Here is a 15,000-nt window from a genome sequence, read left to right on the forward strand (position 1 = left end):
CAATTTTGTTGAGTCGAGGCCAACTGCGAACAGTTATTAATGTTTCGCAATGCAGCCAGAGGAAATTTGTGTCTAAAATACTTCAAAGTCTGTGACGGCTGTGTGTCATAGGTAATATTAAGGAATTCTCTGGATTTCTGTGATTGCTTAGGCTTAGAGACCATTATGACTTATTGTGTGAAACTAAAATAATTGTTAAAAAAAATAAAATGAATAGGAGATTGGAAGGGAAATGTAAGAGAAGAGCAATGAAGGGGCATTATTAAATGATTACTTGTCAGGATCGCGAGAGTAGAATTGGCAATATCAACATCGATGGGGCGAGAAGATTAGCGCGGGAGTGTTAATTTTCCTGTCAAGTGTCATGCAGGACGCAACTGACTATGGGAGCGATCAATTGGGCAGCAGTGATAGAGAAGCAAAATAAGCCAGAATAGAAGATAAACAGTGCTATAAGAGTATGTAGCTTGTGGGCTTCATGTTGGAGTTTGTTTGTGTGGAAAAAAAAAAAAAAGAAAGAAAGTAAACGTATCGGATGCAGTGCAAAAACGAGGTTTTATTGAAGTGGATGTGATGGGAGTAAGAATTGTGTGTCACTTCACACGAATATATTCCACAACATCGCAGCGTGGCCTGAGGATTGTATGCTGCTCATATAGGGAGTACCCGCTATTAAGTGAAGAAAGAGTTATGGAGTGAATCTGCAGGCAAGCAAAGTGAAAGGAAAAAAAAAAAAAAGATTGCCCTTTTTTTTTTATTGTTTTTTAGAATAGAATGAAAAAAAAAAACATTGCCAGAAATTGTTAATTTGTGTGTTTAGCAGCATTAAATATGTGTGTCAGCAGACTAGCAAAGGCGTGTGTGTGTGTGTGTGTGTGTGTGTGTGTTTCTATACATTGGCATCTCTCTCTCTCTCTCTCTCTCTCTCTCTCTCTCTCTCTCTCTCTCTCTCTCTCTCTCTCTCTCTCTCTCTCTCTCTCTCTCTCTCTCTCTCCTCTCTCTCTCTCTCTCTCTCTCTCTCTCTCTCTCTCTCTCTCTCTCTCTCTCTCTCTCTCTCTCTATATATATATATATATATAAACTCTGTAGGCATATAAGCCTGATGATACCACACAATATCAAAAACAATTCGCTGTAAACCTTAGATATGAGGTAATCATGAAGCTTAGAGTTTTAGAACTTTGAATTCCGAGAATCGCGGATTGAAAAGCAGATATTTTGTGGTGTGCGGGGCAGCAGCGGAGACCGCCGCACAAAAGCGCTATTGACGGAAACTTATGGAGTTAGAAAGATTCTTTGCCTCTCATTCTGACAGTCCTGTATATATTTCTGTAAACCTTTCTGGAGAGACACTTCACATAATTATTATGTTCTATGTATGCATTATTAGTCCAGAGGTGGAGGTCGATGGAGTGTTTGAACTTCATTATCAAGAAATTCTCACTCTGTTCATTACAACATGATACTTTCATCACATTTAGTAAATAGTTTCCTGGTCTTGCAGCCATTTATGGTTAATAAAAACATTTGGAGATTTATATAAAAAATTCAGTGGTTATTAATTTTATTTTCAGCTCCTTGACAGCAAAAAGCACACTTCGCGGACACCTCTCTTACCCCGAGGAGAGTCACTCCACCACGACCACAGTGTCCACACCAGCACCGCCACTCCAACACTCTCACAGTGATGCACCCCAGGTCGTGAATACCCGCAGTGTAATTACTGTCTCACAAGATCATACTGAAGATGAACACGACATCCTTGACAGACATGAAGTTAATATCGCGTCTAGTAAAACGACGAAAGGAACATTCAGTGAAAGACTTCTCATTTTCAGCAAGAATGTTCGGAGGCACGATGAAGACAAAGAAGCTGGTGTGATTTTCAGCGACGACGTTCATATTCGGAATGGAGTGAACAGAGAATCAAGGATCACTGACAGAAAGAGCGCAAAGGAAAGTCCGAGTCCATCATTTGGTTTTGTAAACAGGGACTTCAAGCCTCCCCCGCCACGGCAGAGGCGAGGAAACGGACTCATGGAAGTCATTCAGGGATTCGTGAAGGGCGGCTCGCTGCTCAGTCCAGGGAATCTTTTAGGAGCCGTAGCCGCTTTTAAAGCAATTCGAAACCATCAGACATGAGCAAAGTAAAGATGAAATTCGAAAACGACTCCAAAACCTCACCAGCAGGAGTCGCACGCACTCCGGGGCATCACCGCAGTGGCGGTAAAGAACAACAAGAGCCAGACGTGTGGGAGAGAAATGGAGGGGATTCTCGTAAAGGGCAAACAGATCAAGACGAGAAAGGTCGCCATTTTTCACCTCCACAAAAAACCATACCATGCAACGTTCTGATGGAAACGGAAGGAAAGGAAAGCCGGGTGTCATGTCCTCGTCTCGGGGTCACCGCGCATCACCAACAGGAAGTGTCTTAGGATCCCTTATTAGTAATCTTGCTCCGATGCTCTTGTCTGGCGGACGCACCAAGAACGACAGACAAATGGAGGGAGGTGGCGGGTGTGTCACATTCTAACAACCTTCAGGCTTTGATGGGTGGCTTAGGTCCTCTCTTCCTGGCTGGGTTTGGAGGCCTTGGAGGAGAAAGAAGAGGCCCTGACTCGCCATCTAATTCAGGTGAAGATGAATTCCCTACACACAATCATGAGTCAGGTTGGGTCATCTCTCATGGCGGAGGCAGCATTGCACCCTAACTCACAGGTTCCTCTGCAATCTCTTTTTGCCAACCTTGGACCAGCTCTCCTGTCCTTTTTTACACAGGGGAACGATCAGAGCACCGACATGAAGGGAACAGCGAACTCCAGCCCCGTGCAGGCCATTCTAGGAGGGCTGCTTCCACTTCTTAATCCGGGTGTGTCGCAACAGAGTGCTCGCGCCAATGCCATGGACAGAAACAGGTCACCTCAAAGCTCAATTCAAGCCATCGTTAATGGAATGGGACAGAGCATTCTTAAAAACCAGACCGGGCTGGGTGGGCTCCTGGCCGGGATGGCGCCTGTATTGATGGCAGGGGGCGGCGAAGCGAGGATCGAGGACGCTACAGGAGGCGGAGGTGGATGATGAACCCGGATCTGACTACAATAGCGTGGCCTCATCTAATGGTCGTGAGGTAAGAAAAACTTCTTTTACCATTCAGTGCTGTGAATGTTACGAGTCAATTGTAGAAGGAAAGCCGCTTTTTGAGTTACTTGTTATCTGGGTCGAGTAAGATTACAGAAAATAGCAAGCATATAGGCTGGTGTTCAATAGATAGTAGTGCTGTTAACAGTACTCTCTGCAGCCATTTACTCTCAAGTGGACGCTGGTTTTGAGGAAGGTTTCTCTCTGATAACTTATTTTCTTTTCCAGTGAAAGGAGGGAAAACTTTAAAGGTGGTGAGATTTATTCAACACTCAACACGTGTTAAACATGAAACATGCTTACGTTGAGTGAATGTGTAATACTGAGCAAACACAGGTAAGATTTGTCACTTAAACTACTTTCGAATTCATTAGCGCTTGCAGACTGAAGGCGGAGGGTGGGATGCGAGCCACGCGGCAGTGAGGCTGCTGATGCGGGCGGCGGCGTCGTCACTACTGCCAGAGGAACTACCGGTACCGGAAATTAACTCCACGAGAAGTCTGTGGGACATGGCCGTCAATTTGGCTTTTGGGAATCCACGAGACAAACAGGAGAGAAACAGGTGTGTGTGTGTGTGTGTGTGTGTATCACGTTAGTGATCTCTGAAGAGTCTGTTCCTCCCAATCCTTCCCTTCTCAAATAATTTCCTTTCGGTTTATTTTACTTCCAGAGAAGGATTGAGACCCGCACGGGATAATACAACTCCTCTGCCTCTTTTCCTTTTGTGAAACTTTGAACCAATAAATCATGTCTTCCTGGAACGAGATAGGAGCTGCTCAGCCTTATGTCCGGACTTTTGAGGGTTAGATCATGACGGAGGTAAGATGAAGTTGAACGAAGGACGAATAGAAGCCGTAAAGACAAAATGTTAAGTGAGGAAAGAAAGAAAAAGAAAAGAAAATTATGGTATAATATTTTCTCTTCCTAACACTGACACGCAGAAAACAGGTGTGAATGAAAGAAAAGAAATCGTGGACAACTACTCTGCTCTGTTTTCAAGTGTATGAGTGGCTGATGATGCTTTGGGATTTTTCATATTGCTCGAAGTTCCGTGATACAAACGAGAAAACAGTAGGGAAATTATCTGAAGACAAAGGAGAACGCTTTTAACTGCAAGGAACCGCGGCAGCCACCCTAAACGAGTCCCTTTCACGGATGCAGTTTCAAGTTGCAGGAAAAATTAAGTCAAAAGGAGGATTGCGGTAAAGTAAATTCGTCCATCCTTTAATATGTGTCCGTTGGCGGAATTTCTGCCTGGAAAGGCTTTCTTATAATTAGATAAACGCACGCCAGCATGCAGGGAGTGAAGAACATGCATGGGACTGAACATCAGGTCATACTTGGTTCGGTGTAGCAATGAAAGGAAGTAGCGGTGGTGCTCGCTTCCATGAGTTCTACATGGGAAACAGTGAAATATTTATATGAGTATTAGCTTACTGTATGGAAACTCGTTGAGCGAAATGAAACTTTACACTGAACTCAATCAGAATCAAATACACATTTCTCATTTTCTCAGAAATAGAGTTAACTGCTACAAGTGACATTTTACACTGTATTGGTTTTTGAGTACAAGTATAAACAGACAAGCCACGTCTGGTTTGCGACACCCGCAAGCCCTCTCTACCCGTCTCACTCACCGACACTGCTAAAGGCGGCGTCACACAAGGCAAATTTCTCCCAACATGTTGGCCGTTTTTGTTGGCGGTTGGGTAAAACGAGCAGCAAACAACATTTTGTTGGTCGCTTTCTGTTGTCGAGAAGAATGGGAAACGGTTGTGTTGCCGGACATGTTGGGAGTATTTGGAGTTAAATGATTGTCGTATCACAAGCTATAAATGTAAACCGAATATAAACGATTGTACTTTATAGAGACAAATTGTCAGCTACAAAACTAAAAAAAAAAAAAAAAAAATCGAAGTACATGTGCAATTGTGTGATTGTGATTTGACTGTCTGGTGTGTGAAATTATTTATAGCGCTTATTTGACAACTGCAGCTGGCGAGATAATGTGTAGTGATGAAGGCCCGCGCTAAGTTTTGCTGGAGTGTGAAAGCTCGGCACAAATTAACTGAGCTACACTGGATCCATACTATTAAAATTGGTACTCGGGTGTTGGTTGTATCTGATCGCGCTGTTGCCACCTCAATCCCTGTGTGACCTGACCAGACATGACCATGGCCAGCAGGGCGCGGCCTGTGGAGACACTGCTGCATGGCCTATATGCGTTGCCAAGTGAGGCGAAAGATTTACAGCGTCGTTGTTCCGTTATCAAATCGAAGGCCATAAGAAAAAAAGAAAGAAAAAAAAAACAGTCGTATATAACAACATAATTTTGGAATAATTAAGGCAAAATAAAGTGGCGAAGAGATGCTGGTTGGGGGTTTGTTTCAAAACTTTCCCTCACAAATTGCACACCATTAGGCGTCAACACAACGGTCCAATCTCTGTGTGACGCGGTATCGCCAACGAAAACGGCCAGCATGTTGGGAGGAATTTGACCTGTATGACAACGCCTTAACACGGTGACCAGCTAGCCAGTACAGGAACTATTCCTAACACTGTTGTTAATTGTGTTGGAAAATGACATGGTACATAATAAAGAAAATAAAAAAAAAATGTTATGTTAGAAAAGATCATAAACATGTCACCCTAAGCTTCCCTATATGAATATATAAATATTTACGGTAACAGCCATTTCCCACAATGTCACATGAGAGGAATGTTGAACTCACTTGGTTCCCACGCTGCAGCTAAGAGAGGAGGAAAAAGAGATGAAAATTATCTGGGGGAACCAAGCTGAGCTCAGCCCGGATCCCACGCTGTAAGTGAGGAAAGAAGAAGAAGAAAAAATTATGGTATAAAATTTCCTATTCCTAACACTGTTTGAGACGCAGAAAACAGGTGTGAATAATCCGAGGATGTTAATGTGACCTCTCCTCTCCCGCAGCAAGTTTTGGCAGTGGGTCAAGGCGTACATGGGCGACGAATCACGAGGGAGCAGCGGGATCACCGAGGACTTCACCCCAGCCTGGATCACTGCGGCCCTCGCAGCTAACGCAGCGCAGCGCGAGGCAAGCGCCCGCACCCTCACCAAGATGTATCAGCGTTTGGAGGATCCACAGTCTCTTTGCCAGCACGTCCGCTCCGTGGGAGGACTCTTTAGTTGGAGGACGGTTCGTACTTACCGGGAAAGATAATGGGCATGGGTGCTTATGTGGAAGGTAGGGAGTGAGAACGAGCGAGACTTGTAGTTGTGAAGAGCAATGACCTCGGGGAAAAGTCAATTGTAAGCCAATGGAATATAACTATGCATAAAAGAGGACTGGCATGCAGGAAACTTGAGTCCAGGACGAGTAAAAATGGATTGAAATGGAGATTGTGTTAGACGGCATCTTTTTTTCCTTTAGTTCCATTGGGGTTATGAGATGTCAGCATTCTCATTGGAGGCCGTCTTGGTGTGTCCAGGGGGTGTTGTTGAACGCGAGGGACGTGTGCATGGACGCCGACGTGGCCCCGAGGAGCAAGGACTGCGTGGTGTACTCCTTCGGCGTCAGGGATAAATGGAACTTCGAAGAAGACATGGAGGACATTGGCTGTGAGGTGAGTGGACCAGTGAGTGAAGTGTGTGTGTTGCTGAAATATAATCTGTCTTTCACACCACGGAAGTATTGAATGGACGTAAATGACAGACAACAAACTATTTGGAACACTGATGTTTAGTATGAGTCAACGAAATAGAATGTTAATACGTGAAGACTTTTCGTAGTGTATGATAAAAATAAGATATTGAATAATAAACTTTGATATTCCGAAATTGATTTCAAAATTAAGATTATACTTCTGCGTAAGTGAATGTCACATCTGGAATAGACACATCTTTACCCTCTGTTTCAAAACTTTCCCTCACAAATTGCACACCATTAGGCTACATTTATAGTTTTATTGTATGGCACTGATGCTCATTAATACAATTACTTGCCTTCAGACTTTGCTTACTTTTAACTGAAGAGTCGGTGTGGCGCTTGAGTGAGTTCGGTGTTTTCTGGAAGAGAATGAGGCAACTGAAGTTTGCTGGCTGTATTACTTATCGTGTGTCATTCATCGTAACAGACAGAACGAGCTTGCTAAATGTAAGGATGATAAAACTTCCTCAGCAAACAGAACAGGCTTGTATGATTTATAATTACTGTAGGAAGTTAACTAAGTTTTACGTTTATAGTTGTTCGTACTCCATCTCATTAAGAATAATGACTTTCCTTTCTGATGTCCAGGTCTCTTTGTCTTGCCTCTTGTTCGATTGCTTTTACTTAATGCAGAGATAATCTTTATAACACAATTTTCTCCCACTAATTAGTAGTACGGTGACTATTCATCACTCACTCCCGGAAGAGGAACACCACAGGAGTAACTATGCGTTCTGTAATGTAGTCAGCGAAACGTGTTTAGATGTGTGATCTTATACTTCATCCATGTAAAAGCAAGGTATCAACGACTGACAATATTTATGTAGGAGTGTGATATGGAAATAATGACAACGACAGCAGCAGTAGCAAGAACAACAACAACAACAGCAATAACAGTAACAACAACAATAACAATAACAATAATAATAATAATAATAATAATAATAATAATAATAATAATAATAATAATAATAATAATACGCCACCAATACCATCACTATTATACTACTGCTGTTGATGCTACTACTACTACTACTACTACTACTACTACTACTACTACTACTACTACTATTACTACTAGTATGTACTAATAGTAGTAGTAGTAGTAGTAGTTGGTATTGTTGTTGTTCATCTTCATCTTGTTTATTACCATTACTACTACTACTACTACTACTACTACTACTACTACTACTACTACTACTACTACTACTACTACTACTACTATTACTACTACTACTACTACTACTACTACTACTACTACTACTACTACTACTACTACTACTACTACTACTACTATTCGCTTTCTCCATCCCTCCCTTCATCCCTTTGCAACTATGTAGTTCCGGTCCCATTCTCTCTCTCTCTCTCTCTCTCTCTCTCTCTCTCTCTCTCTCTCTCTCTCTCTCTCTCTCTCTCTCTCTCTCTCTCTCTCTCTCTCTCTCTCTCTCTCTTTTTCAGGTTACCGGCACACAAGTGTTGCATCTCCATTTACAGACAAATTGGAAATCCTTTGTATTGCAGGTGTGGGCGTTTGACCCAACCATGACCACAGGTAATCACAACCACTCGTCTGGCATTCACTTCTACAACCTGGGTCTGGCTTCGTCCGCCGCCCCCACCACCGCCACCAAGGAGGGACAGGTGAGAAGAGAAGGTGAAAGGTGATGAGGTGGAAGGTATAAAGAGAGGTGAAGGTGGTGTGATGGGAGGGATAAAGAGGCTGTGTGAAAATGTAATGGTAGTGATGATACGTCTGATGGAGAAGAAAATGAGACGAAAAAATTTAAGTGTGTTATGAATGAAATACATTGATAGATAGGTGGTAGATAGACAGATATACAAATGGCTAGATAGCTGCATACACACATACATACGTTCATAGGTGTATAGATGGATTGGCAGATAGATAAAGAGATGGATAGATAGATAAATAGACAAACAGGCAGATAGGTAGATAGCTAGACTGATAGATTGATTGATAGATAGGTAGATGGGTGGAAAGATAAACAGATAAGTATATAGACAGATAGATAAACAGTTAGTAGATAGGTACGTATGTAGTAGATAGATAAGAAGAGACGAACAAAATATTTCTACTGTTGCAATATGAATGGAACAATTTCATATTCTACATTTTGTATTTTTAAACAAAACAGTGAATTTATGTTGGCGATTCACGAAGCAAATATTAATGAAAAGTTTAATTTTCATGCACTATTAAAATTTTCATCTGAGTGTGTTGGCGGTAATGGTGGTGGTGGTGGTGGTGATGGTGAATGATGTAAAAGCTTCTTCTGTCTTCATAAATTACTTTCTCTGTTACGCTGTAAACTCTGAACTATTTTCTTTGTTCCTTTCCTTTGTCTCTTTCTCCATTCTGTCTCTTCTCTTCTCTCTTCTAATTTACATTAGTTTCCTTCCGCCTTTGCTTTTCTCGCTTTCATAATTTTATTAATTTTCTTGTTTCTTTTATTCTTATTTATATAATCTTTTCTCCTCTATTTCTCCAAGTTTTTCCTTTCTTTTCTTTTTTCTTTCCTAATTTAAACCTGTTTCTATTCGCCTCTTCAATTTATCTCCAGTTACAATGACTTCCCTTACCTTTCTTTTCCAGTCACAGCGATGGTACCTGTTCTCTCTGGCCGAGGTGATGGAGAGACTGGGTCACAGCACCTCCACTATTGACTACCTCAAGATGGACATTGGTGGCAGCGAGTGGCAAGTGAGTGACTAAGGAGTAAAATCTTGTTTATTTCCTGATGCTTTAAAAGATTAGTCAAATTTATGGATGGGGATGATAGGTGGAAATAGGGAAGTTTATTCATATTCAATACAGGCACTGTCACGTGTAGGCCTGATGGCTTCTTGCAGTTTTCCTTATTTTCTTATGTTCTATGTTATTATCCTGAACTGCATTCTTAAAAGTTTAAGCGCTTTACCTATTCTAAGCTCTAAATGAAGTAATTGGATTTTTTTTCTTTTTTTTATGATTCTAGTTATAGTTTCACAAAAATTCTGCATCACCAGTAAGAAAAAATAGGTAAGAGGATTTCTATGATCTTACCTGTTGCCTTTCAAATTTGCCTTCCTGAGATATCAAAGCGATTCGAAATGCTGGTCAGTTCTGTCACTAAGTTAATTGTACAATTCCGCCTCTCTCGTGATATTGGATTGCCTTTCCTTCCATCCCCTCACGCTCGGGAGCCGAATGGTTCGTTTGCCTCCCTTGTGTTCCCTCTAACGGGATTCAAAATAAACTGAAAAAAGAGATGCGCTCCGTTTTTCTTCTCGTTAAACTCCCTTTGTGGATTTCTTAAGTGAATGCTTGTAACACGGGTATCACAAGGGAGAGGTAAAAAAGGGATTTCTGCTCCACATCCTGCATCTACTGTACGGCAACAGTCAGAAATCGAGTTGCTTTCTGCATACCCTACTAGTAACATTGCCTGCAAGTCCTCTAATCTGGTAACAGTAACCCCCAAAAAAACCTGGTAAGAGACAGATTTTCATCAGCTCACAGGACTTATGGTGGAAGAAAAACGCTACATAAAGTGAAAATGGTCGTGGTATGTTAAACAACTTATGGCTGTGAGTGTACTACTTGTTGAGTGTGTCCGAGGAGTCACCTCCTCAACGAATATTTACAGTTGAAGAGGGAATTTTAACATGGTATTTCGCGTGGCGGTAAGAAGCTATAGACACAGTATAAATTGACAATCGTTCGTAAGATGCGTACTTTGATGCTTGACGCTTGAAGTAATTTTATTTTACCCTTCAGCACCGCCGGAATGTTGAACAGCAGCGGCTGTCCACCGCTGTGAAATGTATGCATGGAAGCTTCGTATAGCCTTCTCTTTGTCCTCATTCCGCCCGTCTGTCTCGATCAATGCCCACACGTGCTTGGTTCTCGCATCCTTCCTCGTGTGGGTGTAGTGGTCACTGTGCCGCACCGCAAAATGATGCAGCTTTAGCAAGAACCAGCCGCTGCTTTCTGTTCTGGGGAAGCTATGTTAGTCGTGTGTTACTCGACTGTGAAGAGAGAGAGAGAGAGAGAGAGAGAGAGAGAGAGAGAGAGAGAGAGAGAGAGAGAGAGAGAGAGAGAGAGAGAGAGAGAGAGAGAGAGAGAGTCATAGTGCTAAAATTACTTGCACAAATAAAAGAGTGAAGTTTTTTTTTTGTGTGCTACAAAGGATGAATAGAAGGAGAAGAACAAGAAAACTGAATGATCATGCAGTATTAAGTAACTAAAATGCAGTATTTACTTACATTATGTTTTGTAAGAATTATTATTATTATTATTTTTTAATGTAAGGAAAGACGAGAAGAAGAAAGGATCATTGGCTGTCAAGGAATATATTTCGAAAACAATTAAAATTAAATATTGATTCATGCCTCTTCGTAGAAAATAAGATTATTACTTGTGTGTGTGTGTGTGTGTGTGTGTGTGTGTGTGTGTACTAATTCATATCTGAAATTATTTTGTTCCTCTCAGGTGCTACACGACACGGCCATACGCAGTCGCCACGCCCTCACCAACCTGAGACAGCTTGGGGTGGAGGTCCACTTGGAAGCCGCGCTAAGAGACCCCACCCTCTATAATCTTTACCTGGACGTTCTGGAGGGACTGGAAAGCCTCGGTTTTCAACTATTTTCGTCCCGCGCGACTCAGAGGCGCGGTTGGACTTACCACGACCCGCTGCTGGGCCGGCGGGTGAGCCTCCACTACGACCTGGTCTTCCTGAGAGTGTAGCTTGGGGGAGAGAGAGAGAGAGAGAGAGAGAGAGAGAGAGAGAGAGAGAGAGAGAGAGAGAGAGAGAGAGAGAGAGAGAGAGAGAGAGAGAGTATGCTCTTTATTTGTTTTCACCATTTTTGATAATATTAAATTGATATGTTGATACAAAAACAATTAATTCACTCAGGAAACCTTAAAGCCGATTGACGCTTTTATCGCCGGGGTGTCAGGTGAGGCTTATGAATGTTTACATGTATTGAAATTGTGTACGTGTGTGTTCCTAACGATAGCATTGTGTATGCATAAATAGATACATGTGCAGAATGCTGGTCAGTATGTTTACCGCCGTTAATCATGAGGTAATTGAATATGACTGAAAAGTAAAGCAACGTAACTAGTATGAAAAATAAGGAGGAAAAAATAAATTAACTTTTGTGATATAAAGTACAGGAAAAAAAATGTGTAGAAATACTAATTAAAAAGAGAGAGAAAAAAAAAGGACTAGGAAAGAGGGGCTCCGCGTGTGTGTGTGTGTGTGTGTGTGTGTGTGTGTGTGTGTGTGTGTGTGTGTGTGTGTGTGTGTGTGTGTGTGTGTGTGTTCCAGCTGACCTTGCAGCTTTGTCCTCCTCCCGTGTCTCCTTGTCCCTTAGGCGGCTCCTGCTGTGAGGAATAAGATGCTTTGCCATGAGTTGTGCTTGGCAATTTGGTCCTCTTATTATTCTTGTTTTGTCGGGTTTGAGTTTTCTTTTCGTGTCTTGATTTTTTCACGTAGTTCTTGAATATGGCCTTGTATGTTGTTTTGTAGTTTGTGTAAATATTTGTTGTCTATAAGTGGCGCCGTTTTTTTAATGAGTTGGTGATGTGATTTTCTTGATTATGGCCTTGGATGCTGTTTTGTGTTTTGTGTGTATATATTTGTTGTCTACGAATGACGTCTTTTTTATATGTTGGTGTATGTATGTATGTTAGTATGTGTTTTTTTTTTTTTATGGAAGATGGGCACTGACCAAGGGAAATGAAAAGAGCGAAATGAAGCCCAACGGGGTGTCAGTCACAAAAGAAAGGTCAAAATGATCATCCAAAATTGGAGAATAAGTGTCTTGAGAGCGTTCAAGGCATAGGAAGGAGGAAATAAAGAAGCAGGCAGACAGTTCCAGAATATATACAAGCCTTTCTATTTAGTGTACCACCACCACCACCACCAGAATCACAAGCTCCACTTTTCTTCTCATCAGACCGTGTGGCCTAATGGATAAGGCGTCGGACTTCGGATCCGAAGATTGCAGGTTCGAGTCCTGTCACGGTCGCAATTCGTACGAAATCTCCACATTTTTATTCCGAAAGGATCGAGATGGTAGAAATCCTCTTTGGCGTTTCTTCCCTCCACAAGTGAGGAAAAACGTATTGAGCAAAGAGAGATGCTGCCGAAAGACGGAAGCGGAATGTTCATGAAATATTTTATGATTTTCCTGGGCTTACATTTTCTCAATTTTTTTTCTTCGTATACACCCACTTCGTGCCTCTGTGGCGACACACTGCTTATGTGGATGATGGTGAAAATAGTTGTGATATTATTGTTGTTGTTGTTGTTGTTGTTGTTGTTATTATTATTGTTGTTGTTGTTATTATTATTATTATTATTATTATTATTATTATTATTATTATTATTATTATTATTATTATTATTATTACTGTTGTTCTCATTATTCTTATTCTTATTCTTATTATTATTAGTAGTAGTAGCAGTAGAAGTAGTGGTAGTAGTAGTAGCAGTAGTAGTAGTAGTAGTACTAGTAGTAGTAGTAGTAGTAGTAGTAGTAGTAGTAGTAGTAGTAGTAGTAGTAGTAGTAGTAGCAGCAGCAGTAGTAGCACCACCACCGCGAAATAAACGAGGTCTCCATTTCTCTGATGTTATGAAACATTTGATTGTGTCGGCGACCTTGGGGACGACAAGGAAGCGGCCTGAGGAGCAGCATGACTCGTGTAGCGTGAAGGTGGAACGAAGGGTGACTGCCTCGACAGTGAGGGGCGATGACACTTACAACGGTAACGGCAACCTCTAGAAATCAAGTAACTGAAAATTTCAAGGAAGTTTTCATGATTTTGGTCTTTTCCAGCACAGCCTCGGAGTATTTCTTCATTTGATAATTGATTTGCTCGGAGTATTTGTTTTTAAGAAGGTTTCTGCACCTTCGATGAGAGAAGCGCCTATGAAAACATGAACAGTCGTCTTGTAGTCTTTATTTTCTTATAGCTCTTATATCCTTATAAGAAAACAAACCAGTGGATAGTACCGCTGGTCTGCCCCTCGAAAACAGGAAGGTGGCGGCAGCGGAGATGACTGGAAGGCAGAACGATTCTTTGCTACTCCACCTGCTGTGTCCCAAGGGCGTGTCATACAGCCCCCTCCTGCAGCACCTAAAAGTCCCAGGATATTCAGCATGCTCTCCTTCCACCCCCGACCTTCCCTCGTCCCTTGCACCACATTCGCCACATTCCCCGCCACCTGCTTCTCCTCAGCGCCAGAATTCATGCTTGACAATACTTCACTTCCTCAGCGTCAGGAAGATGATCACAAGCTCCTCCTTAAAAAGCATTGCCTCCTCCTACGTCTTCTGCTTCCTTTCCGCTGCTCCTCCTCCACCTGCGCCCTCTCCCGATGCATAATATCTTATTTTTCTGATAAATTTCCGGTATCGGTATTCATCACTAAGTGCGAAAGTATTTTTGCCGATGCTTTTTTTTTTTTTTTCTTTTCCTTACTATCGTCCTTTATTTCATATTTCTCTGCTCATAATAACTGTGTCATTGAAATCTGTAATAACACTGAACCCCGCTCGTGTCACATTTGTCTTGTGCTAGAAGTAATCAGATTCAGACGAAAAAAGATATAACCTCATCTAACACACACACACACACACAGACACACACACAAACCGGTATATGTTTTAATAGTGTAATAACACGACTATATACAACTTTATATATCTTATAGAAAATATTCGATAGTGATTTACGACCTGAGCTATGACAAGAGACGACAATGTAGATCGATGGTCTCACCTCCACTTTGCTTGGCCTAAAAAGTATCTAAAACAGGAAGTAAAGCACAAGACAGCTGTCTGATGTAATTAACGCGTAGGATTAAAGAAAATGTATTTGAGAGCGTGTGTCGCTGCGGAATGAAAATTAAATTTCTGTCCTTAATGAATAGAAAGTCCTGGGATAAGGTGACCGGGAGAAGAAATCGGGAAGGGAAGGGAAAGACAAGATAGGAAGAGACTGCAGGGAAAAGGATGTGTAGGTCAGGTTTTATAAGGAGAGGTAGAGTCTGAGGAAATCTTAAAGGGAATATGGAGATTAAGGAGCTTTTTTTCAAGGGAAAATGAAATGGGAACTCGGGTAGGAATTGAAAGATGGGAAAAGGGTGATAGAGAGGGGAAGTGG

At 41.7% G+C, this 15,000-nt stretch overlaps 2 protein-coding genes and 1 non-coding gene across 8 annotated transcripts in view; all 3 read left to right on the forward strand.

The window, feature by feature from the left end:
* LOC135105535 (uncharacterized) overlaps window positions 1–11,572 on the forward strand; it is a 120,588-nt gene extending 109,016 nt beyond the window's left edge. For all 6 annotated transcript variants that reach the window (XM_064013739.1, XM_064013738.1, XM_064013740.1 and 3 more), the window contains 7 exons: window positions 1,575–3,127; window positions 3,513–3,700; window positions 6,086–6,311; window positions 6,604–6,738; window positions 8,343–8,462; window positions 9,436–9,543; window positions 11,314–11,572. In XM_064013739.1, the coding sequence (XP_063869809.1) occupies window positions 3,570–3,700; window positions 6,086–6,311; window positions 6,604–6,738; window positions 8,343–8,462; window positions 9,436–9,543; window positions 11,314–11,571 (978 nt within the window). In that variant the 5' untranslated portion in view covers window positions 1,575–3,127; window positions 3,513–3,569 and the 3' untranslated portion in view covers window position 11,572. The remainder of the gene's footprint in view (window positions 1–1,574; window positions 3,128–3,512; window positions 3,701–6,085; window positions 6,312–6,603; window positions 6,739–8,342; window positions 8,463–9,435; window positions 9,544–11,313) is intronic.
* LOC135106082 (relaxin receptor 1-like) overlaps window positions 11,393–15,000 on the forward strand; it is a 70,356-nt gene continuing 66,748 nt past the window's right edge. The window contains exon 1 of the mRNA XM_064014921.1: window positions 11,393–11,532. The gene's annotated coding sequence lies outside the window, so the exon portion shown is untranslated. The remainder of the gene's footprint in view (window positions 11,533–15,000) is intronic.
* Window positions 12,788–12,860, forward strand: Trnar-ucg (transfer RNA arginine (anticodon UCG)). The gene has a single exon. It is a non-coding gene; the product is annotated as a tRNA-Arg (tRNA).

This window comes from Scylla paramamosain, chromosome 12 (assembly GCF_035594125.1).
Source record: "Scylla paramamosain isolate STU-SP2022 chromosome 12, ASM3559412v1, whole genome shotgun sequence".
In the NCBI taxonomy this organism is placed as follows: Eukaryota; Metazoa; Arthropoda; class Malacostraca; order Decapoda; family Portunidae; genus Scylla; species Scylla paramamosain.